At 52.8% G+C, this 25,560-nt stretch overlaps 1 protein-coding gene across 1 annotated transcript in view; it reads left to right on the top strand.

Moving 5' to 3' along the window:
• The window catches only part of ACOXL (acyl-CoA oxidase like), a 248,107-nt gene that overhangs the window by 189,448 nt on the left and 33,099 nt on the right, over positions 1 to 25,560 (top strand). The window contains 2 exon segments of the mRNA XM_033100859.1: positions 5,296 to 5,383; positions 21,170 to 21,240. Of these exon segments, the coding sequence (XP_032956750.1) occupies positions 5,296 to 5,383; positions 21,170 to 21,240 (159 nt within the window).

The following is a 25,560-nucleotide window of genomic DNA, read 5'->3' as shown; positions in this document are numbered from 1 at the left end:
GGAGAAATTAGGAAGTAATGTATTCAATTTCAGGAGCCCTTTGCCAAGACCCCATTGATTTCGTGTTCTGACAATGTAGGTTAGGCCTTAGCGGGGAAAAGATTCAGGAACGGGTCAGATCGAACATGTGAGCCCCCCACTCCTGGAGCTCGTGTGTGTGTGTGTGACACAAACAGTCAGGTTGGGGCTGGGAATGGACTGTGTCCTGGGTCTGCTCATACTGCCAGGCCCCAGGCCAGAGCTTGGACGACAGTACAGGTGAGAGAAGAGGTCGCTGAGACCCTGGCAGGCCCCAGAAAGCCTGGCGGATCCTGTGGCTTTGGGGCAGTGACACATTGACCGGTCCCTTTCTGCTGAGTTCCTCTCCTGATTCCTCGGCCCTGAGTCGTTTTCCTTCTGCTCCCCCCATGCGTCCGTGTGCACTGTCGCCTCCATCTTGGTGAAGGGGTTCCTTCCTGTGGGCATTGACCCTGCCCAGGTCAGAGCAGCGCCCACACTGCAGTGCAGCAGGGGCTTCCCTGGGGGGATGTGCCCACTGGGTGGGAGCCCCGAAGAGGGCACCTAGGCTACACAGGGAAGGGGGAGCTGTCGGGGGGCTTGAAACCAGGAGGAGGCAGAAGGTAGGCGGTGAGAGCTGCATGTGTTAGTGTGGGAAGCAGGAGAGGGTATGTGTGCTAGGTCTGGACGTCGCTCAGGGCCGGGGGACCATGTGTGTACCCTGTGCGTGTGTCTGAATGCACGTGTACCGAGAGCCTGCACGCTGCTGCTTGGGCCAGGCTCTCTGCAGGGGAGGCCCCTGTGTGAGCCAGGAGGGCTGCGGGCTGTGTCCATGCTCCTTTGGGGGCTGGGGATGAGAAGGGCCGGCAGAAGGCCCCTTGGCAGACGTCCGTTCCAGTGTATGACCCAGGGACTGTTACCACCTTTCCTGAGACTCTCTGTATAGTTAGTATCTTCTCCACACAGGAGCGTGTCCTCGTGGACCAGCCCCTTCACGCGGTCACGTCACTCGTCGTTCTTAGGCCGTCCAGGAGTCGCAGCCCTGTTTCCAGGGCTCATCTCCCCAACAATGCCTAGTCTCTGCTGGGCCCACTGTGCTGCCATCTGTCCCTTCTGAGGGAAGGAGGTCCTGGGGCAGAGCTGGGACACAAAGGGCCTTGCTTTAAACTGACCCAGGCCCTGAGACCAGACACAAACCCCGCAGGCCCCAAAGCCGGGACACAGCCCTCTCTGGAGGCGGATATTTTCTCCTTAACCCGTTACCTGCCTTTTCATTTTCTTCATAGTGTCTTTAAAGAGAAGAATTTTAATTTTGATGAAATTCAACCCTTTTGTGTCTTAGCTCACAGTATCTTTGCCTAACTCAATGTCACTAAAATTTTCTCCCATGGTTTCTTCTAGAAATTTTGTAGATTTACCTCTTACATTCAGGTTCACGGATCCACTTCGAGTTCACTTTTGTAAATAGGGTGGAGTAAGGATCGAGGTTCATTTGTTTGTTTTTTTTGCATGTGGGTGTTCATTTCCCACACTATTTGTTGAAAAGACTGTTCTCCCCATTTAGTTACCGTGGTACTTTTGTCGAACATCCGTTGAGCATACATGTGTGACCCTATCTGTAGACTCTCTACCTTTTTTCATTCATCTGTGTCTCTATCTTTACCCCAGTATAATCCTGCTGTGCTTGCTATGGCTTTCTCCTAAGCCTGGAAATCAGTGTGAATCCTCCGGTTTTCTCAAAATTGTTTTGACTATTCTAGCTCCCGTGTATGTCCACATAAATTTACAGTCAGCTTGTTAATTTCTACCAAAAAGAAGTCTGCTGGGCTTTGGATTGGCATTCCGTTGAATCTGTACATCAGTGTGACACCAAGGGACATCTTCGCAAGACAGAGTTTTCTGCCCCACGAACACAGCATGTCTCTCCCTTTGCCTGCTCCTTTCAGATTTTCTTCTGTGATACCTTTCAGATTTCGTGAACAGCTATTGCAGTGTTTTGTAAAATGTATCTGTATTTCATGCTTTTGTGCCATTGCAGTGGCACTTTTATTTCAAGTCACTGTTACTCATTGCTAGAATATAGAAACAGAAGTGATTTTTGTATACTGAAATCTTGTCTTGTGCCTCTGCTTAATTTGCTTATTAGTTCTAGAAGCTTTGTTATACATTCCTTAGGCTTTTCTACATAGAAAATCATATCTTTTGGGATGAAGACACTTTTAGTTATTCCTTTCCAATGTCTACACCTTGAATTTCTTTTTCTTGCCTTATTGCCCTGGCTGGAACCTGCAGGACAGTGTTGAACAGAAGTGCAGGGATGACAGCCTTGCCCTCTTCCCAGTCATGGGGGGGAAGCACCCAGGCTTTTACTTAAATAGGGTGTCAGCTGAGGTTTTCTGCAGGTCCTTTGAGAGAGGTGAGTATTTTTAACTGGCTGTATTGCTGCCCAAAGCTCTTTGGGTTTTTCTAGAAAAGACGAAGGGGAGGCCAGCAGGGGTTTCTTTATGAATTCAGCTCTGTCTTTGCCATGTATGATGTGTTAGGAAGTAAGCATGTATTTTCCTTAGAGGCTGTAAATGTGGGGTGTGGCTCGCATCATGCCCACTGTCTGTGCTTGGGAGGGACAGGTGTTGCCAGGAACTGACTCCCCGTTAGACCATCGGGAGGCAGTGCAGCCCGCAGTTAGGAGCACAGGCTCAGAAACCTGGGCGCCCGGTCCAAACCCTGCCCTGCAACCGTGGGCAGCTTCCTCATCCTTTCTGTGTCACCGCTTTCCACCTGCACAATGAAGACATCTAAGGTATTAATCTCACAATAGCACCTGCCTCCATGGATTCTGGAGACTAGGAGAGGGAATGCAATAAAGGGCGCAGAACAGGGTCAGCTGTCTGGTGTGCTCTAAGAAGCATTTGCTTTGCATAAGGCTAATCCACATGCACGTTTTCAGTAGCTGGTTTCTGGCTTGAAGTGAAGAACAGCCAAAGCACTGAAAAGGTCTCTCCTGAAACCCCGTGGTAAGGTTCTGTAAGTAAGGTGGGCGGGTTGCATGTTTGGTTTCTGCTGTTCCACAGAGTTGTCTGTGCAGCAGCCAGTGCTGTTTAGTGTGCAGTGCACGGGCAGTAACAGCTGGGTCCCAGCAGTGGGCACACACTCGAGTTTGCGCTGAGTCTGCACCTGGAGGCTGAACCACTTGGACCCTCTGATCTGCCCGTTTTGACCACATGACGGTGGGATGGCATGCGATCCCGCACACGGCTCCGGGGCCACCACGCCGGGACGTGCAGACCCCTGTGCAGCCTCCAGTTGGCGTCAGTCTATTATTTACTGCCAAGAAACTTGAATTCAGGGGACAGAGGCTTCTCGGCCAGTCGCTGTCCTGAGCCCAAGACTGCAGAGCTGCCTTTCTGTCAGTGTGTCCCAAGTCCTGGGTGCCATCCTGCGGTGACTGGGGAGTCGTGCCAGCCTTCCTGCTTGTGGAGTGGGGGACGAGGGGACACTTGCCAGTAGGGGGTTCTCACTGAGCTGCTCGAGCAGGTCCACAGCAGCACTGTGAGGCTGACAGATAAGGAAAAGCTCTTCAGAGCTGGCTGGCAGCCTTCAAGCGGCGTTCCCCTGAACTTGGACTTGCTTTTCTCTTTTTGCGTCATACTCTTTGAGGCGTGCAGTCACAGCAGGCTTTACAAGGGGCCCTCTGCAAGGTCTCCCTACCTGAGTCCCTTGTCTGGCAGGTTCTCCACAGCCCAGCCAGCTGTGTCCGCCTGCCTGTCTCTAGACCAGGCCAGTGAAAGTGCACAGCAGTGTTTAAAACCGTTAGCAGTGCCTGGATCCTCCTTGGACACGTCTGCACAGTATTTTGCCCTCCCCTCCTTCCGCCTCCCCCCATGCTGTGCTGGGCCAGCCGACGCAGTGCAGAGGGCCTGTCCCCAGGTGCCGGCCTGACCACCGGCCTGTTCCTCTCCGGTGCCCTGGAAGAGTTTCGGGATGAAATGTTGGGCCAGCTCTTGCCCTCACCTCTGCCAGAGGTGTCCTTCAGGCTATCCCTTGTGAGTTGCAAATTTCCAGCCTTTTCAGCTGTATCTGTGACACAAATGCAGAGAGAGACCGATCGGGGGACAGGCATTCTCCTGTCCCTCCACTGTCCTGACACGTCCCCTTTGGGTGGGGCTCCAAGGCACACGTGACAGGCTCCTCCAAACTGTGCCTGTTGCCCCAGCTGACTGCTGAATTATCCGCGCACCAGCTCTGCACTGGTGCACAAAGCCCAGGTCACAGGCGGCCCCTCGGCCCGGGATGGACGGGGAGCGGCAGGAGGCGGGTTACCTCCCAACAGGACCCAGGCTGCACTCACAACCAAGGGGAAGCAGATACTACCAGTCCGATCTTCAATCTGAGTGTGACTTCTGTGTACAAAAAACAACGACCAAACCCAGTGTTAAAAGCTTAACTTATCAAACTGTTAGGTTTCAAAACACAGAAGGGCAGGAAGAAACAGGCAAGTCAGAAGTGCCAAATTTAACACTCTGGTCAGATAAGAATCTGTCTTTCACTTCACCTGCGTGACTGTCAGCGCTGTGATTTGGCATCTTTCTCTTCTCCGTGTATTTTCATCGTTTTTATTTTATTCCAGTTATATTTCCTCACTTCCCTCCAACTGAAAACCAAAACCAAGCAAAAGAACCCATGAAAACAAAACCCCTCCGTTGGTTAGAGTGACCGACAGCGGCCTGCATTCATTAGATGAGCACATGACATCAACGTACCTCCACAGGTTCCGTGTTGACGGTGAATTCCTGCCCCACAGCAAACAGGCTGCCACCAAATGCCAACTCCAGAGCTGTGACAGGCGGTGAAGTGACAACTGGCAAACAAGTGGAAGCACCTGACTAAAGTGGAAGGGAGGAGGGCGGTGGGGCACTGGCTTTCTGCTGGTTGCATGCCCCTCTCGGCTCTGGCGTTTCGGGCTCCTCAGGCAGCCCGTGGTGATTTACGGTCTCGCTCTGTCCGTGCATGCGCTCTGCTGTCAAATTGTTTCTTGAACGCCCATTACATCTCTGGAATTGGCAAATGGTAATGGCCACGTCGGCATGTGTGAGGAAGTCACATGCCATAAGCTGGTCACACAGCGCGCCAGGACGTTGCCTCAGCTACCACGCGGCGTCTGCAGGTCACAGCGACCAGCCCTGAGACACACCACGTAAGGGTGGGTTGAAAGTGTGTGCATTTGCCCCCTGCCTTGCTCCTAAGTGCCATGCTCTCAGAATGTCATCAGTGGTTCTTTTTCTTCTGCCCATGTGACAGGTGGTGACCCAGAAGGAGGACTTCTTCAGGGCCTGGAACTCGTGTCTGCATCACGTCACCTCCCTGTCACTGGCACACATTCACAGAGGTCAGTGGCTCTGCTTGAATATTCACAAAGGTTTCCTGGCAAAGAAGGGCAGTCCCCACACCAGTCTGAGCCTTGTGTTGAATTGAGGCCACCCTGATAACTCCCAGCTTACTAGCAACACTGACTTAACGATACCCACAGAGGCCCACGCGGGACCCCAGGAGCAGGGTGCTTCACATGCCCGCAGTCGCCAACAGCACCTGGCAGGAGCCGGCTGGCAGCCTGGCCCACAGCAGGGGCCGTCTGCCCAGCTGTGGCTGCGTTCCCAAATAAACAGACGGGTGGGGTGTGCACAGATAAAGGGAGGGTGTTTTAATAGGATCGCTGCCTGGAGAATGTCAAGGGTCAGAGCTAGCGAACTGAAATCTAATCCCCAAAGCACCGAGAAACTCGTTCGGCCTTTTAAAGCTGTGTGTCCCCCTGCAGGGGACATGCAGTGCTGTTCAGGGACATTTTTGGTTGTCACAACTGAGCAGGGGATGCTAGTGGGTGGAGGCCAGCGTTCCCTCGAAGCACCCTACGGTGCTCGGACAGCCCAAGGGTGGGCCTGTCCCACATGCTGGTCCTGCTGTGGGTGAGAAAGCCAGAATGTTCATTTTGACCTCGAAAGACCAGAATCACATAAAATAAAACCTTGAAAATAAACTAGGGCCCGTGAAGATATGGCAAATTATTCTTGAAAGTATTGTGTACTCTTAAGACTCGTTGGCTGGTTCCTCATCATGGCTGGACCCTGTGAGGAGTATGAGAGAGAGGGGTGTGCCCGATGTATTTGCTGTGTGGGGGTCCCCATCACCCAGGGTCACTGCTGGGCCTGGAACGTAGGCCGGTGTGGTCACCATACAGTTCTGGGCATGGCTCCCAGGCCTCGTGCCCTGGGCACTGTCTCGGGAGCAGAATTCCTTGATGGGCTCTGTTAAGAGTCAAGCCAGCGACACAGGAATGAGCGCCTGCACCCACCCAACCTCCCAGACAGGCAGGTAGCCGCCACCCCTCCCCACGGCATGCGCAGGACCCTCCCGCAGAGCTGACCAGGGCTGATTGCAGGAGCAGCGTAGGCACAGGCTGCTGTCCCTCTCCCAGTGCGTGGGACCTCGGTGGGCTCAGGACACCGAGTTAGGACCAGAGTGAGAGTGTGCCAAGGGCACAGGCTGCTCGTGGGGTCAGGGGCCGCCGTTTTATACAGCGACACACCTGTAACACTGCACCTCGCTGCGTCCCTGACTCGGGTCGACTTCCACCTCCTGCTCCCTGGGGCCACCGGTCCCTCCCATGGGCCTTTCAGGAACAGGATGGGGCTCCCCTGTTTGCAGACCCACAATCTTTCCTTTGCCCGCAGCCCACTGTGTGTGAGGCTCAGGACGTCTCACCTTACACAACCCCGTGTGGCAGACGTACAAAATGGAGTGCCAGTGTCTTCACCACAAATCAAAACCCAGCTGTGGACGACACGTACCTGCTCTGTCCTCTCTGTGGGAGATCTCCATGTGGAATCCGCCTGTGATCCCAGGGCTGAGGCTCACACTGTCCCCACAGCTCTTGGTGGGGTGTCTGAGGGTTCTCGCTGGCCGGCTGGCCAGGGAGGCTGCACGCTGGAGCCCAGGGGTCTGCCTCCCGGACCATCCTGGTGCCCAGCACAACCTCATCCCCTGGACGCTTCTGTAAACCTCCCATCTTCTGTCAGTGGGTTATGCTTCCAGATTTATCGATCAGGCTGAAATTTCTGTGGGATATGAACCAGCATTCGAGATGTCACAGGCCTCCTCGTCCACACTGTGTATGTAGACTTTTACGGCTCTGCTCTTGGGCTGTGGCCCTGGCTCCCGGGGCCCTCCCCCTAGGCCCTGGGTACTGACCACAGCTGTCACCCTTCACCTTAGAGGACTGGCCGTCCCACGTGGAGCTGATCATCCCACGTGCCAAGTTCAGCTCAGTGTGTGGGTGGAGAACTGGCTCCAGTCAGGCTCTTTGAATTCAGAGGCTGTATTTACGTTCCCCCACGCCCCGCTGTGTGACCTTCAGTGAGCTAATCAACCTCTCTGAGCTTCAGTCTTTTAAAAAATGTAGCTAATATGGTACTCACCTCGTAGGTCTATTGGGAAGATAACTTGAAAGTGTTAGTTAGTGTTCATTAAAAGTGTTTTATGCCTGTTACTTACAACTCTGCAAAAACCTTAGTTCCCCAAACCAGAGAGATTTTCAGATCCTTGCTGCTTAAGACGCAGGAAAAGAGAAAAGTTCAACAGGTGAGGTTCCAACGGATGAAGTCTTAACACCAGGAAGAAACAGCAAGGGCTTGATGCTGCCACAGCGCAGAACTCCTGACCTCGGGCTGGTTAATAACCACAGTAGCAAAGGGGATTATTTTCGGGAAATTGGCCTCAGGTTCAGTGTCAGATGAAGAGGACTTGGCCGTGTAAAGTAACAGGAGAAAAATAATCAGAATTAGTTTGATGGCAGCATTTGCAAATGCTGGGAGCGTTTTGAAACAGAAATGCGTCGATAAGGAGGAGGACTGGTAGGAGCAGAATGGGCTCCGGGGGCCGAGCGCCGAGCACAGGCTGCCCGGAGAGTGTGGGCAGCATGTCGTAGCATTCAAATGACGCGTGGCCCCTGGCAGAGGCCTGGGGGGGTGGGCACAGGAGCCTCTGCCTTGGGCGACAGCCGGCAGTGCCTTTGGACACGTTTGAGGGGGGAGCACGGAACAGAGGGGAAGGGTCAGTGTGCGAACATGCAGACATTCACGCCACCCTGGTGCAGACGAGCTCAGGGTCTCGGCACTTTTCTTGGGAACAAATGGGAAAAAGCCTTCCGGCATCAGTACGCGGGTGTCACTGGAGGCCTCGGGAAAACCATGTTTGAAATAAAAATGTTAAGCAGTCTCTAGTGGTTTCTGGAGTAGATGTGACCGTTACAGTGATACATTATTTGCCTATGCTACACGTTTTTATCTTGCCCTAGAAAAAGCCGTCCTGAGGCGTGCAGCTCTCTGAGCCCCTAAGGGTGCACCAGCCTCTCAGCTGAGCACTTTTATTTGATAAATTACACCCACCATCCTCCAGCTCATGCACAACTGTCTCTTGGTTTTTCCTGCTTGAAGCCTGTGATGACTTCTCATTATGCTGCAGGAAGTCCCTTTTTTTGGTTCTTAATAAAGGGACTAATTATTTAGAATGTTCATGCTACAAGCAGGTTGTAATTATAATTCAAATGAAGAAAGAGTGTGGATTTCTGCCTGTTGGGGGATTAGTTTCAGACCCCTCTCAGGGATGTTTTGTTTGCAAACAGGACTTCCTCTGCTAATAAAAACGTGATCTCTGGCGTTATTAGAGCGTCACTTCAGTATGCAATCCACGAGGGCTTGTTCCAGTGTTTTCCACGGGACCAGCACCTCCCTCCCCATTGGTAACAGGGACATATATTCTTCACACTGATTTTGTTTCAGCTTTGGTAACGGTCTTCTGGGCAATTATGGGCATATACTTACCACCTCCTGGAATGTGCATTACATCATGCAAGCTCAGAAAAGTAAAACCCGACTTTATCGCAAGTCCCACCTGAGCTTAGGTACCTGTTGTCTTACACTCAGGTACAGAAACCCCGGAGACCTGTGTCCCCCAGGCTGACAGGCAAACCTGACCTCTGGGTGGAACCAGAAGTCACGAGTCCATGCGCCTTATTCTTTGAATAACGGATCTGCAGTGCTTTGTTGTCACTGCTGCATGGGGAGCCCTGGCAGGTGGGGACCATACCTACTGTGCTGGCTGTGATACCCCTGCGCCTGCCTTTCCTGTGGGCTCCCTCTGCTGGGGCGGACGATCTTAGAGCAGTCCCAGTGCCCTGAGAAGGTGGTGTGAGAGTCAGCTGTCCCTACTGCTGGTCTGTACCCCTTGAATTTGTGGGTTACATGAGCAGGTGAGGGGGTCTGGCAGGCCAAAAATGGGTCCCGCGGACCAGCATCTCGGAGGCCCCCCGTTGGGGAGGAGAGGGGACGTGCTGTTCGGCTTCATTTCTTCTGTCTTGGTCACATGGCTGAGACTCAGAGCCCTGGGCTCCGGAATCCGGGGTCGACAGTCTCCGTTTCAGGTGCACAATGGCCACAGTAAGTGCTCTCTGGGAATGGGGACACTCGTGCCACACTGGGGACCATGGACAGGAGCCCTTTGGGAACCCAGGAGGTGGCAACATGCTGCAGACCAGGAAGTGAGAACCACCTCCACCTGCACTCGCAGGCCCCCGCAGGGAGAGCCAAGGGCGGGGCGATGGGAGTCTGGGGAGGCGCCCAGTGAGGGGCGGTGGGCTCGGAGGGGTGTGGGGGCCTTTGTGCCAGCGCAGGAGGCAGCTCTGCAAACAAGGAAGTCCACGAGCCGAGGCTTTGCTGCGTGTGAGCTTTGGGACAGCCTGCTGCTGTGCCCCATCAGTGTGTGGACACAGGAGAAGAGGACGTTCTGGAAGGCAGGCTGCCCCACACCCCACTGCACCCGGCCCAGGTCACTCACCGGTCAGGCGCAGGACAGTGGCCGCTGTGATGATGGCTGCATTCCCCATTGCTGAGCGCGTGGCTCATGTCATTTCTTTAATCTCCATAACCTCTCGGCACCTTTGAGGAAACGGAGGCTTAGGGGTGCAGGACGGCCCAGACCCCATGCAACGCTGGTGAGCGAAAGCTTTGCTCACAAGCTTTTGAGGCCTCAGATTTGAGTGCAGCCTGCCCACCCCCAACGCCCCAGGGCTTTCCTTCTCATAGATGAACACAGAAGAATGGGAATTCTGGTGTTCCCGAACTTTTGAAGGTTTTCCTTTGTGTATTTATTTAACACATGCCCACTATATTAAAGTGGGCATGTACTGCCTTTCAGGACTCTTCCTGGGTTTGTCTCTGAGTAACGTTTCTTGTTTCTTCTATCTCACGGCTTTCTGTGAGCGCCAAATGAAAAACCATCTGTGGAAGCACTGCGGCCTTAGAACCATGGGACAGTAACACACAGCCCCGAGCAAGATGTAAGGAACGGACCACCCCCTTCTTCCTCACCAAGGCAACGAGGAGGGGCTCGCCACCCATTTGAGGAAGCCCAGGCACAGAGAACTTAAGTGAGTTCCCAGGGTCACACAGCAGAAGGAAGACGCACGCCCCAGCAGAGGCAGGAGGCCCTGCCTCTATTTACTTGTGGGTCCCCATCTGGTAGCTCAGCATGGCCAGGGAAGCAAGAAAAATCAGCTCTCCTTTTTCTGCAAACGTGTTTTTCACTCCTTGGTTTCCCACTGTGTGGTTGAACGCATTCCCTGTGGAGGATCTGTACAGTCCATGCTGACTTCTGGAACCTGCATACCAGATCTCCCCCAAAATAACACCGGGTCTTATATTAATTTTTGCTCCAAAAGATGCATTAGGGCTTATTTTCAGGGGATGTCTCATTTTTTCATGTACAAAAATCTACATTTATTCAAATACAGTCATGTCATTTTCTTCCAGAACATCGTCATAACTCTCCAAACCCTGAATTCTGGCTTGAATTTCTTGCGACTCCATTTCCTGTAGAACCATTGGCCCCAATCTCTCATGTCCAGCAATAGAGCTCTCCTTAAATGAGCACTTCTTGTCCATGCAGCCTGCTCGTAGTGCATTGGCAACACAGCTGTCAGTGATTTTATCCCATGAATTCTTCACCCAAGTCACGACCTCTTGCAGGCTAGGCTTCACAAAGTTTCCACGCTTATGTCTCTCCATTTTATTTTCAATGTAGTCATTGATTTCCATTTGCAAATGGTCCTTGAATGGCTTGTTTATTGCAATATCAAGAGTCTGGAGACAGGCAGTCATTCCTGCGGGAATCATTATTTGATCTATTCTTCTCTCTGCAAGGAAGTTCTTCATGTCTTTAGGGCAGTGAGTGCTGGCTGAATCCCAGACTAGCAGACCTCTTTGGCCACCTCGCAAAACAAGTGGCGGCATTAAATCGACCCACTTCCTTATAACTGCTTGTGTGCACCAGGCTTTTTCGGTTTCAAGAACATAATTGCCTGAAACACGTTCAACCTTGTCTTTCTTGCCCTCAGTGATGATTAGAGGTGGGGCTTTCTTTCCATCCAGACGAATTGCCAAAATACAGATAACGTGTGCACTTTCGTAACCAGTGGAGGGAATGTAGATTGATGAGGCACCCCTCTGATCAACTGTCGTTTGAGATCCTTGGTCATAAACACTGCAGTTTCATCCATAGCAATCATGTCGGAGAGTTGGTATTTAGAAAAGTCGATGCCATCAACAGAGGACTTGAATGCAAGTGCACGTTTAATAAGTTCAGTATCTTCCAGCTTGAACAGTGTTGTCGATCTTCTTAGAGACAGTTCATACTGCTGAAGGAAGCCATCCAGCCAGTGTCGTGATGCTTTGAATTCTTCTGGGGATATTTCTAATTGTGGTGCCATTGCGAGGGCAAATGCTTGCATATCAGCCCTGCGCACAACCAGAGCCTTTGCTCTCCTGTCAGCAATCCATTCACAGATGATGTCTTCCAGCTCAGGAAATAATGGTTGCCGACCTGATCCACACTTGCGCTTCTTAGCATTTCCCTTGTCCACCTGTTGACTGAGGTTATCGTACTCTGCTCGACATTTTTGGACCATTTGGAGATCCAACTTCTTTTCTTTGCAGAAAGCCGTAAAATTCTTGCCCTGGGAGTCCTCCACGATTCCTTTCTTGTATTCGACGGACTAGCTCTTTCTTTCTGCACTCATCTTTTCTGGGGGGTCAAAATATTATTGCCTTTAAATCTACCATCAAAGCAAGTGTTAGTTGAAGACTTACAAGACAGGAGTGGCAACAAAAATGATGACAGTTAAGACTGATTGTCCACACAAAAGTGACGAAAAACTGCAGCCACCAAAATTCAGAAAATGTTTCTTTATTTCAAACGAGTGCATTAAGTACGTCCGTTACAACACACGATGTATTGAATTATGAAGATTTATATTAGACACAACCACGTCCATTCATTATCAAGTGCGCACGTTATTCGTGCGTTGTGTCTGTACTCCCATCGGTCATTCGGCAATAAGTTTCCAGTTCATCTGTTTACATAGGCATTTACCTCTTGTCCAAAGGCGCCCGCTTGGGTATTTACAAATACTTAATTATATTTATATTATCATTTAAGTATTAATGTGAATAATATTATTTATTTATATTTAATTATATATTAATATTATTTTATGTTCAATACTTCCGTTGTGTGTTGCAACAGACGTATTAAATGCGTCCGTCTGGCTGACGATCTTAACTGGGGCTTATTTTTGGGGTAGGGTTTGTATTACGAGTATCCTGAAAAATCATGCTAGAGCTTATTTTCTAGTTAGGTCTTATTTTTGGGGAAATACGGTAGTTTCAAAACAAGGTTAATCAACGCCCAGGTAGGCGGGCAGGCGACAGTAACACAGAGTAAGAAACAGTTTGTACTGGTAGCTTATATGGTGAGTTTTCTGTTACAAATATGGTTACAATAAGACCTAAACTGTGACAAACAACAGAAGTGTAAGAACTCTCATCTATCAGCAATTCCAGGTATGATTTTATATAAGAGGTATGGTCCCACACCCCATATCACAAAGTTAAACGTATTTGCAATAAGCATATGCTTACATTTAGGTTTGAAAGGACAACATGTTCTGATCTCACAAAATAACCTTTGAGTTCACATGAGCCACCCACACAAAAACCAAAACGAAGGACAGAAAAACACAGAAAAAGCAACTGTCTGTTGACAACCAGATTTTCTTTCGGTTCTTTTGAGTTTTTTGTCTATAAATAATCTGTATGTTTCAAATGTGACCATTTTCTCTAAAGGTGCCTCCTGGCATGTTCTCACTTCAGTGTGTTTTAAAAACAAGGATTAAATGTGTAAACCATGGGAACTATTGAGTTTTGGGAGGGGAGAACTTTGATACACATGCTTTTTAGATACCAAAAGTGTCAACATGAAGCATTAAGATGATGTATTCTTTCTTTGGTGCATCTGTTTATCTTTTATGAAATCTGGAGTTTGATAAATCACCAGAGATAAAAACATCATTTTTAACCTATCGTAGATCCCAAATGTCAGGAGGAAAAATAGTGCTGTGTCTCCTGTTGGTGAATTTGCCTCTCTCTCTGCTTATGAGTTATGTGAGTTTATTTGCAGAGAAAACATAATGCTCTATTAACTTGAAAATGATGGCTTTTACTCAGAAACGTGAGAACAGAAAAGAAAAAAGAGAAGCATTGAAGCCCCTGAGAGGTAATCGTTTAGCAAGCTTGGAGATATGCTTAAAGTGGCCCGGGAGGGTACACGGCCAAGTGATCGCAAGATAATGAAAAGCAAGTTCTCATCAGTGTCCCCCCTCCTTTCTGACGCGGGGCACCCCTGGTCTCATGCATCACAGTGGATACTGAAAACTCGGCAGGGAAATTTCACTTCACATCAGTGTAAGGAAAGGTTGATGAAGCTATTTATTGTGCTGTGGTTCCCCCGCCCTGAAAAATCACTCAGTAATTCTCTCTTAATTGGCGGCCTGGAAAAAAATAAAAAGGCCGATGGATTTCTATAATTAGAGGTGAAAATTACTCTGTGTCCAACAGTGCAGCAGGAAGGAGTTTAGTACAGACGGCGGCTAACCTCTGACTTCTGTGATCTGGAGATAAAAGTTCAGGAGCCAAAAACGTAAGTCGGTCAAGAAGACATGGCAGGAAAATTGGCCCGTTGGAAATGTTCAAAATAGCTGTTTCTTCATATAGAATGCAGTTTCTTGATGGAGTGAATATTAAAGAGTTCCTTGCTTGTGAATATTTTGTAATCCTTCATTCCTGGAAGTTTAAGAAACTACATTTTATGCAAACCCATCCCAGCCATGGACATGAAGCTGAGTTTTTCTGGTAATTGCTACCAAAAGCTTTTTCCAACACATAATGAAGGAGACACTCAACGTGTGTCCCAAACATCAGAAGTGCCCGTGTCCCTGCGGCACAGGACCAGTCGTGGCTGTGACTGTAGCTCTGTGCGTCTGGTCTTTCTTCATGCAAGGGACACGCGAGCCACGTGGTTTGGAAGGAATGGGGCCCAGGTGTCGCCTCAGACCAGACTGCCCAGTCAGCACGCATTGCCTGTGTCCTCCAGATACACACGACGTGTGAGTACAACACTATCAGCCACTCTCATTCATCAGCGCTGAATATCTCCTGCGTGTCGGGAACAGCCTTCCTGTCTGTGACCCGCCAGACTTAAATGACAGATCCGGTCATGGTTTTCCAGAATTGGCCAACTCCTGTTCTCTTGGTGGATTGGGACTGCCAGCCGAGCGTCATTCTCGGAGTTGTCTCTGCAGGCAGGTGGTGGGACAGGCTGGTGGGGAGAAGATGTGGCCGCGGTGGTCACCGCTGACGGCTGCCTCTCGCTCTGACTCCTGATCCAGAGCCCAGTGGCCATGCTGAGCGGGACCCATGGTGTGAGTGCTGGGGCACCCCACCTTCTGGGCCAGAGAGAGAGTCCAGGGCAGCTGCGCCTATGTCCTGCGGAGTGAATGGTCACATTGGCCCTGGGCTGAGAGGCGTCTAGCGGGACACCCGTGCTCTCTCGTGGGTCATGCTTGACTTGAGCCAAAGACCACAGATGGGTCACCTTTGGAGCCAGCTTTGTAGAAAAGAGCTGTGAGGACGGGTTGGGCATGCAATGTGCGTCCGCGAGAGGAAAGACACTGTTGTCCTGAGGCCCAGAAGCTGGGACAGAGTCTGGCCCCTCCCACACTGCCCCACCCCCCACCCCCGCCCACCACCACCACCGCGGGAGCGGCTCACACTGGAACTTGGTGGCCGGTCATCCACGTCTCGCTGCCGTGGCTCAGATAAGCGCTGAGGCTTCCAGGACGGCAGTGAGACCCTGTGGCTGCTCCATCCCAGGGCCTGGCCAAACGGGTCTCTGCTCATCCACACTCTCCTCTCTGTGGGCAGAGTCCTTACAGCGGGCAAAGGAGTGTGGGAAATATTTATTTGCTCACAAAGTTTTCAGTGCCTCCTATTTGCACGACTTGGGCTAGGAGGACACAGGATGCTTTTCAGTGTAGCAGCGGGAATAAGATGTGAGTGTGAGTGCCCTCATACGTGAGCGGTGATGAACCCATGAGGGGTACAGGAACCTGCAGACATCACAGGACTCTGAGATGACTTCACAGAATGTGCCTTGGGACTGACCTATAGTATGACTAGGATCCCAGAGGTGGAAATGTGCAGTGCATTCTGGGAGGAGCTGCAGTGTGGACAAAGGGGAAGCTGACCGAGTGAAGGGCTTGTTCGGGGCCTGTTCTACCAGACGGGATGTTTGGGGAGAGGCGGGAACAATAGTGAACTTCGGGAGGGCGGGCGGGGTGGGGGTGGGTGTGCTGCACACCTCGTTTGGGAGCGTGGCCTTTGCTGGTGGACAGCAGGAAGCTGTGAAGGGACTGAGCTGGACAGTGACCTCACACCCAGGCTCACTGACGGAGATGCTCCTGGTCCTGGGCCATGATACCTTCGAGAAAGAAACCCTGGGTGGGGTGGGCAGAGGGGGCAGAGCACACAGACAGTGTGGCCACTGGCGAGGACAAAGACCTGCACGGAGCTGGTGACAGTGGGGATTGAAAGGAGGGTGTGCACGACAGAAGCAGGGTCCCCTCCCCATCCTGGGGGCAGCTGGCCCTTTGGAAGTGCTGAGGGCCCAGTACTCAGGCAGACAGACTTAGATCCAGAGGACCAGACGTGTCTGCAGAGAAAAGGCGCCCTCTGAGCCCCCTTGCTGCTCCCAGACACGGTCACGGCAAAGGGCCATGTGGCCCACACGTGTCCTGCCTGCTCTCTGCAATGGCTTGTGTGAGCTGGAGCCAGGAGCTGGCCAGCGGCCACGGTGGAGACAGCAGGGATGGGGCCTCAGCCCTGGCCTGGTGAGGAGGCCCAAGGGCCAGCTCCACACCCGCCATGGCACCGCGATGGGCAGGAGGCTGGAGCCCCACAACTGCCAGTTGCCAAGAAGCTACCAGCCCCTGCTGCTCCTGTGGTGCTTCTGAAAACAAAGCCAGGCTTCTTCCTGCTAAGATGAGGCCCTTCTGTCGCCTGCTCTTTCAACATCTCCCTGTTGTTGAGGAGGTGGGTGGGGGACTTCAGAAGCCTAGAGTGACAGTTCTGCAAAGTGAGCTGAGAGCACCTCCGTCACACACAGGGGAGGGCAGAGGGCTCAGGGACAGTCGCCAGTTCCACCTTGTGCTGCAGAGTAAGCAGAGGCCCCGGCCGGCCAGGAGCCTCGGGGCTCCCAGAGAGACGTGGGACCTGCTGCCCTGGTGCCAGGCAAGGCAGGACGCAGTCCCTGGAGCTCAGCCGGCTGGCTCCTCCAAGTGGAACCTTTGGTCTCGGGGCAGGTGTCGGCCTCCAAGTTGCTGCTGGCTCCTCACCTTCACTGCAGGTGTGAGGTGACGTCCTCGCTGTCCTGCCAGACTGCACGTTCGGCCGGGAGAGCGCCCTTTCCAGGGACGGACCAATGCAGGCCTGGCTGTGAAGGGGTTTGGGCGAGCCTGTGTTTCAGCAGCGGGCCTTCCTTCTCCAGCGGGAGCCTGCCCTGCTCAGTGGGGCCCATGGCCAGAGGCCAGGACGAGCTTATGGACCACGCTCTGCCCACCTGCCCGGGTACATGTGGCTTTGTCCACCTGGGATGCCAGGTTCCAATCGAGAGTTCTCCGACTGGCGGAAGTGTGTGGGCTCTGCAGCAGGGAGACAACCCTTCCCGTCCACTGCGGTGTCACCCCATGCTGAGTGTGTCCTCCCATGTAGACGCCCAAGGTCTGCCTGCTCTTCACCAACAGCTGCTGCATGGCCACCCAGGAGGAGCGTGTCCCCAGGGAAGAGGCTCGAGCTGTTTGGGTGGAGGACGCAGGGGACGCCTGCCCCAGTGGGCCCTGGCGGCCAGGAGGAGTGGGGTGTGGTCTCCAGGTGGGCGTTGCCGGTGACCTACAGGGAAGGCTGCAGCCGGAGGAATGCCAGGGCAGGGCTCTCGGAAGCTTGGCACCTGGGCAGGACCCTGTCATCGGGATTGAGAGAGAAGCTGAAAGAATATTCTGGGACAGGATTTCTGAACAATCCAACCCCCTGTGCCATATCTCAAGGTCAGCTCTGCCTGCTAACCATGGTGGTTCCCCAATGTCATCAACCACCTTCCAAAGAGAAGATAAGCACGTGGTGCATCTGGTTTGTCAGACTCTCCCCTTGTTTGCATCAGTGTCACAATGAAGGCCTTTGTGGTACAGCCATTGCCAGTGGTACGCTGCTCCCATGGTATAAAGTCCTGTGTCCCTCCCAGAGTGGCTACGGCGTGGGGGCTGTAGTGTATTCCGGGTACCAGCCATTGCAGCTCATGTTAGAAAGGGACCGCACATTTCATGCTGGCCTGTAACTTTTTTCTCCGAAACTATCATGTTTTATTTACTTCAATCAGGCGTTTATTTCTGTGCTTCCCTACCCCTACCGCCACCCCACCCACCTCAGAGCCACTTGTTGTCTAAACACCTGCCTTCTCCCTCTGTTGTCAGGCCAGTCTTTTTGTCACACAGGTGGAAGCCCCTGTGTCCCCTACTGATGAGGGGCCCTGGGACACTTAAGAGCAGCAGGGACCATCATGTTGCATCAGGACAGACAGAGCGCTAAGGAGAAGTGTGCCCCAGGCCTGGCGCCGGCCCCCTGCTCTCTCACCAGGCAGCCAGCAAAGGCCAATCACATGCCACAGAGGCTTTCATTCTGAGGGTTTTCCCACTCACGTCAGGGAGGGAAGAGGGAACAGACAGTGAGATGTCAGCCTTGTTGCGGGGAGTGAGGCAGAGTGGGCACCGACTGTGTCTGTGCCCTCCCCGTTTCAGGGCTCCATGGGGACCAGAGCGGCTGGCTGAGAGGTTTACCTCTGCTGGCCTCACGGACATCCAAGGCGAGGGGACCACCCCGAGGCTGGCTGCCCTGCCTTGGCTTGGCATCCGGTTGGCTTTGAGTATGCATGCAGGAAGAGTAACAGGTGCACCCCGAACCTCAGCCAGCCAATGGAGGGGAACGCCACCCGCAGGGTGACCCCCACAGCCCACTGCAGTTTGGCTCCACAAAACCGGCCTTGACTGTGGGCACCCTGGACACGACGGGTGCAGGGCAGAGTCGGGCAGGATGCAGGCTGTCTTCTGGAGCCCACAGTCTCACCCCTGAGACAGGCCAGCCTCTGCACCTAGAAACCAAAGAACGATTTATAAAGGAAAACCCAGTGTGTACATGTCACACCAAGACATCGATGGGAACAAGTCAGCATGATAGGAAAAGTTAGAGAAAGCTTCTTAAAGGTGCACGGGGGTCCCAACTCCGTGCCAGTCATGGCTCACTGCCACCCCGCATCCCCATTCAACCTCATGCCCATCCCGGAGACAGGCCCCGGTCCCCACGTGGGACTGATGAGGAAGCTGAGGCTCAGCCAGAGAATGGATATAACTTGTCCAAGCACACGCGGCTCACAGCGGCAGAGTGGTGATTTCAAGCCTGGTCCCTCTGACACTAGGCCTGTGCTGGTGAATACTCACCCACTGGCCCAGGAGAAAGGTAGGATTTGAACAGAGATAGGAAGGTGACGGAGGGATCGCGTGGGCCGAGGACCGATTGGTGATACGAGCTGTGGGACAAGGTGGTTTGCACCAGGGAGGCGGGGCAAGGAGAGGCCAGCCGGGTACTGGTGGCGCCAGGTTTCCCTCGGTGGCAGCGTGGGCGAGGTCGGGAGAGGAGAGCTGGGCTTCGAAGCTGCACATCAGGTTAGAAGTGTTCCGTAAGAGTGGAAGTGGCACCTGTGTCTGGGGAAGGGGCCATCTGAAGACAGGGTGCAAGAAAAGGCAGCAGGCGTGGGGACGTGAGGGAAGAATTGCAGATGCAGCCTGTGGTTGGTGAGTGGCAGCACGACAGGAAGGGGACATCTCGGGAACGAGTGGGCGAGGCGTGGAGGCCGCCAGGTTTGGGTGGGGTCAGAGTTCAAGGCAGCAGCTGCTCGACTGGGTGCCACACCGTGTGAACAGCTAGAACTGTCCCACTGGAGTCTAGTCACAAGCAGCTGGCGGCGTGGAGGTGGGGTCGCCACAGACGGGCAAGGGGAGGGCGAGAAGGCAGCCGCCGTCTGAGCAGGCGTGGAGCAGGCGCTTACATTTCTATGGCCACTCACAGCACAGACCTTCACTAAATGATGTCACGGCAGAAGCCCACAGCAGAGCTGGTGGTGGTGTCCTGGGACAGGGGACTGTCACTTCCAGGCTGTGGCATAGGCTACTGTGTTCTCGTGGGTGAGGACCACTCAGCAGACCTCGGGCTGTCATCTCATGCAGCGAGTTTCTGCTGCACCCCTTTTGTGGGCACAGTATCGTGCTTCAGTTCTTAACTCTTTTCAAAGTTTTTACTTTTTTAAAAACTGTACTCATCTATGTAAACTTGGAAGAAACAACCGCACAAGCTACAACTAACAACAGTTAAGACTGCACAGCATAATTTAGTCGTAGATGAAAACTGTCTAAAGAAATGTGTTTTATAGGTAACACTGAAAACCACACACGAAAATGACTCAGACAGTGCTTACTTGATGAAAATTCATTACCGCTGATACAATCTCATGAAAATATCTGCGTTTGTAAACATGACATCCAGACCTTTGGGGTCAGAACAGTGAACTCGGAATGTCCCTCTGTCACAAAGCTGGGTGTAGCTCTTCCCGCCTTTGTGGGCGCCTGGAGCTGGGCTGGACCCCTGGCGGTCAAGGGCTTTGAGTGGTCTGATGGGTGGCCTGCGGTTCCAGGCAGTGGCGAGCCCCGCGGTGCCTGAAGGTGAGAGGCAGGGCGGTGCCCAGAAGACAGCAGTGAAGGGTGGTGACAGGGAAAGCGGGCTCGCAGCCTTGAGTGTAGAAGTAAGAGGCGTGTCTAACGGGTCGACCAAGTCAAAGTCTTTGATGCCTGTAGAGAGGAGGGGATTTAACTCTGAGGGTGGCAGGGTCTCATGGGAGCGTTTTTGAGGGCAACACGATGCAGGAAGTGTCTGCAGTTTGGGGCTTCCTTAGGCCCAGATGAAGGGTGCTCACACGAGTGGGCCTTTGATAGTAGCCGAACACCATACGAAGAAGAGCGTGTAATTTGTGTCGGTCGTTTAGGTTAATATTGCTAGAGCTTTATGGCCGATTTAAATGGATCATTAGCATTTTTTTGTTTGTTTTGATAAGCCTTCCTGTGTTTCTCTCTGCCATGCTGTGGGAGAAGGATGGCTGGGGAAACACGACTTAAATATTCGGGGGAGTTTATGGGGTTTGCTTGCGTCAACACTGGGGGCCATATCATGTTCACACCAAGAGAAGATTTAAAACTATGAGAATCGTGATGGAAGACGGAGATAGAAAATGTAGCACGGCCCTATTTACAAGGACAGGTGGGTCCTCTAGCTGGAGGTTACAGGGCGTGGGGATAGTGTGTGGCCTTTGAGGGACAGGAAGGGCCATATGAAGATGAAGCCAGGACTCCCCGGCAGTGTAGGACGGAGCTTTGCATCCTACACGTAGGATGAGTGTAGGATCACGGCCAAGTGCTCCGATCTAATTGCAGCAGCTGACAATGGTGGCCCCACAGCACTTAGGGCAGGAGCGAGCTCTGTCGTGCGACCCAGGAAGGACCTCTATGTTCTCCTCCATAGCAGATGTGCTCAGGTCTCCGGGCAGCCACTCATCGTCTCTGTTTCTTGCCTTGCAGTCACCTTCGAGCAGTTCTCTCTGGCAGCGAGGTGCTGTCCCGACCGCGACGATCCGGCTCTGTTAATGAAGGTAGGTTATCCTACAAATCCTGTTTCCGGAAAGGCCGCAGCATGTGCGCTGCCCTGACGACAGCTTCATTTGTACAAGCCGGAGTAAATTTATCATGTCTGAATTTTGTGCTCGGCGGGGATAAACTTGTCACCGGCCGGTAGGAGGGCTGCTGGCTAATGAGCACAGGCGCGGCCGTGGAGCTCCGCCGAGTGACAGGAGAGTGGGTGTCAGCCACTGGCGGGGATGTACTAATCCCCCCAGGGGCTCAGTGGTTCCAGTTAAGCTTCTCTGACAGAGTCTTGATTCTTCCAGCAGATTTATGAGGCTTGGCCAAATTCCATGACTCTCCCCGTACTTGTTAATTAAGACAAAGGATTCCCTAGGCCCTACGTCTGCCGTAGCCTCACGTGTGTCACCTGGGGAATGCTACACAAATGATACTGCTCGTCCTCACCACTGGAAAGGGGTCTTAGGCCATAGATTCTCTGACCTTCCGTGGAAGACAGAGCTCATGTTTGCTTAGGAACAATCGTTTCACTTCCTTCTGGGTGAGCAAGGAGCACAGGTGGGGTGGAGCCTGCCTTTGAGCTGTAACACCCAGGTGAGCCAAAGTGCGGGGAACCTGCCAGCCGCTGGCATGCATTGCAGTAAAATGTGGTCTCGGAGGCAGAAAACAGTAGGTGCCAACAAATCATGAAGTTACACGCACTTTCCCACCCATGACCAAGACTCCCATTTCCTCCTAGAATCTGTACTTAGACCCACCTGGAAGCAGGTACCCGTTGCCGCGATGTCACCTCAGGGCTGCACCCTCGGGAAACCGCGTGTACCAGGAATTCCGTTTCTTTACCTAAACACCATGTCAGGTGTCCTCTGACTTTAGAAATGGGTGGAAAATACAGGGCGTTACTCTAAGGGATTTTCAACTCATTTGCATAGGTGTGATACTTCTGGTCTGTCTGTGTTTTTTTTTCCCTTGCTTTTAGCTTTCAATGATGTTAACGTGTAATAAAGGAGTGTTGATACCAAATCTGCCGGGATCGTCTGAGAGACCTGGTCCGCCAGGGTCCTGGGTACAACACACCCACTTTCATTGGCATAAATTCTGGCACATAAGCTTTTCTCGGTATTTTGAGGTTTTCCATACTTAACTCTCAGTTCCCTGCCTTGGGGTGCATTCCCCAAGGAACTTACCTGCCAGGTTTAGGCTGTATTCCAGTGGGCCTGAAGTGGCCGTTGAGCTCCAGATGCTCACCTCTTTACCCCACTACCCCAGGTGACGGGAGCACACAGCCTTTGGTGCTTCCTTCCTGTTCCGGCCAGCACTGCCTCCTGCCCTCTGCCCCTCTTGCTTCTCTCTTGTCTCCTCCTCCTGCCTGTCTCTCCCCATCCTCCCGTCTCCACAGTGCCTGTGTATGCTGAGCACACTCCCGGGTGGTGCTTGGGTGGCAGTGGAGCCCACCTGGACGGTCTGGGCATCTCAGGAGCCGCATGGGGTGGAGACGGTAGAGCCCGGAGCCGGCGTCAGGGGACCAGGCCTCCAGTCCTGAACTGAACCCTCTACAGTGACATCAGTATTTATGTCCCCATTGTTGGTTTCTGCAGACTGTGACGCTGTAGCAACCGAGGATGGTGTCTGTGGGCGTTTTCTCTGTATTCACAGATAGTTGAACAGGCACCATCAAAGAAGTTTCAGTGAACAAAAACGTGTGCTCAGTTCACATATACTGAAACTATTATGTGATTTTTCTCAGGAGATTGAGGTTTTTTTAATGTCACATATCAGAGAGTGCCACGTGGGTGTGACAGTGGTGTGCAGGACTTCTGTAGCTGTTATGTGGGAGAACGTGCTCAGGGTGACAGCAGGACATGGTGGCCACGATCAACCTGCAGCCACGTGTTCGTTTGCTCTGTGAGCAATTCACTTTGCAGACTCTCTGCAGCCAACGTAACTATTTAACTCAGGCTCGCTGGGTGAAAAGTGGTTGCAGGCAAAAGCGCTAATCTGGAGTCAGTGCGATGGTTTGAAAGATGACGTTTTGCAGACAACTGCTGCATCCCTGCCTTGTCACAGCTAAGTGAGACCCGAGGACCAGTGTATTCACTCGGACCAGTGGACAAGGCAAGCTCGCCCAGGGCTGACAGAAGATGCAAAACGCCAACACACATCTGTGCCTGCCATCGAGCCAGGTCAGACACTGCTGGAAAACTGGACCCATAGTCTGAGACTCCGGAGATGACAGAGGCAAGAGCTGCCGTCTGACGATGACAACTGGGAAGAGCACCGCAAGTTAGCTGTCCGTGGGCCTGGGACCAGAGTGTCTCGGGATGCCCAGGCTGGTCTTGCTCCTGGGACCATTACCCAGGTGACCAGGTCCGCCCCACTCCCCGCCACATCAGAGCCCCCCGGGCGGGAAGACTATGAAGATGGTGAAAACTCAGAGGTACCACTGTGGCTGGCTTGTGGAGTCAGTCGTGGCTCTCTGTCAGTCACAGCCCGTTGGCACAGATGCCGTGGACAGGAAGGTGCTCCTTTCTCCATGACTCGGTTTCTCCACTTACCAAGTAGAGGCCGAGGCCACTACTGACTTCTTGAGGTTCTCCCACTGCATCCCTGTTAAGGGACTAGGAAAGAGGTGCTGAGGGGTGAGACAGCTGTCTTGCCAACAATTTTCATCACATAATTTTGAAGAGGAGACAATTCAGGTGGGCCGTGGATTTCCCTTTCAGCGAGATTTCACTATTACTTGAACCGTAGAAAAGATTTAGATTCTGTCAGTTGCTTATTTGACCCCATTTACTTTTCATCTCCACACTTCCCTGTTTCTTCACTCGTGCTTACTTCTAATGGACAATTAATCTCTTAGGTCCCTTGCTGTCACTGGCCTGCAGAGCCAGCTGACCACTCTGTGGTGAGTCCAGATCTAAGCTCCCGCCCACACCCAGGCGTGCTCAGCGGTCCCCGCCTCTGCCCTCTCGCTCTTCAGCCACAGAGCCACAGTACAGCCTGGGACTGTACCCTGTCCTGGGGCCGTCACGCTGGATCTGGACATCTATCTCTTTATCCTTTGTAGCATCTTTCAGAGTCATGCCTTTTCCTCTGTCCCAGAAAAAAGCACTTGATCCTCGGGAGTGCGTCCTGTTCCTACTCTGCCAGGAGCCAGGTGTGGCTATGGGCAGGTCACTGTCCTCTGTTTTAGCTCAGTGTCCTTTTCTGCTAAAAGACGAGGTGAATTTGATTACTCATAAGACCCTTCCAGCATCCACACTCTGCAAAGCAAAGTCCACGCCTGAATATGGCTGACGACCCGGAGAGAGCACCAACCTCGCCCTCAGCTGCCTGCTCTGTCCTTCTCCAAATTAACCTACTCGAAGCCCAGCATCCTGTGTGCCACTCTCTGCATTAGTTTCCAGCCATAACTCCTGTCTCCTGTATGACTGGTGGTTACAGTACTTGTCATCCAAACCTGCACGTTTTTGAGAGTGAATGGGGGCGCGATTACAAATGGAGCTTGGATGACGGGCAGGACTCCTGACTAGAGGCAAACCAGGGCAGGGCGTTCGGTTAGCCTGGTTTGGAGTCACGTCCAAACCCCTTCCTCCATCAGACGGCACTGCCTTGCCTACGGGCTCCCGTCCCTGCACCCGCTCCCACCAAAATTGCCACCATCAAAGTTATGTGATGAAAATTGTCAGCAAGACAGGCCTCTCGGTGCCAGTCTGCGTCTTGACCATCATTTTCTAACCAAATAGAAGTGACTAGCTTCCTTATTTTGTTCTCAGGGAGTTTGTCACACATGTGGTGGCTGCTGTGTCCCGTCTGGGTGGGAGGCAGCTGCACGAGCAGGACCAGTGCTGCCATGAGCCTCCCGAGGCCGGCACTTGCTAGACCTCCCTGCCTCCCTTAGAAAAGCAAGTCAGAGGCAGGGGGCAGGGGTGCAATCCCAGGGCAGCAGACAAGAGCTAGTTGGAGGAGTTCTGGCTGATGTGTTAGAACTAGAGCAGGACAGCGGGGCCAGGCTTGGCTCAGAGCAAGGCTTCCCCACTGCAGGGATGCCGAGTGAGTGCCCGGAGCATTCCACAAGCTGCAGCCCCAGGGCAGGCCCCACGGCCCGAGGCCTCTGTTGGAGACACCATGTGACGCCCAAGGCCATCCCGTCTGTGTGTGGGACTCAGTATCACGCCCGAGATCCGAGATCCGGGCCGCCCTGTCTTGAATCTGTGCTACCCAAACTGCAGACTTCAGCAGGGCTGTCACAGCCGCACAGTGACAATGCCGCAGCCCATGGTGATGGCAGAGGGGCGGCTGTCTGGGGCGGGTCTGAGAGCAGCTCTGCG

The sequence above is a fragment of the Rhinolophus ferrumequinum genome (genome assembly GCF_004115265.2).
Source record: "Rhinolophus ferrumequinum isolate MPI-CBG mRhiFer1 chromosome 13 unlocalized genomic scaffold, mRhiFer1_v1.p Super_scaffold_3, whole genome shotgun sequence".
Lineage (NCBI taxonomy): Eukaryota > Metazoa > Chordata > Mammalia > Chiroptera > Rhinolophidae > Rhinolophus > Rhinolophus ferrumequinum.
Note: the sequence above shows the minus strand (reverse complement) of the source record. Positions and strands in the feature narration are given on the sequence as shown.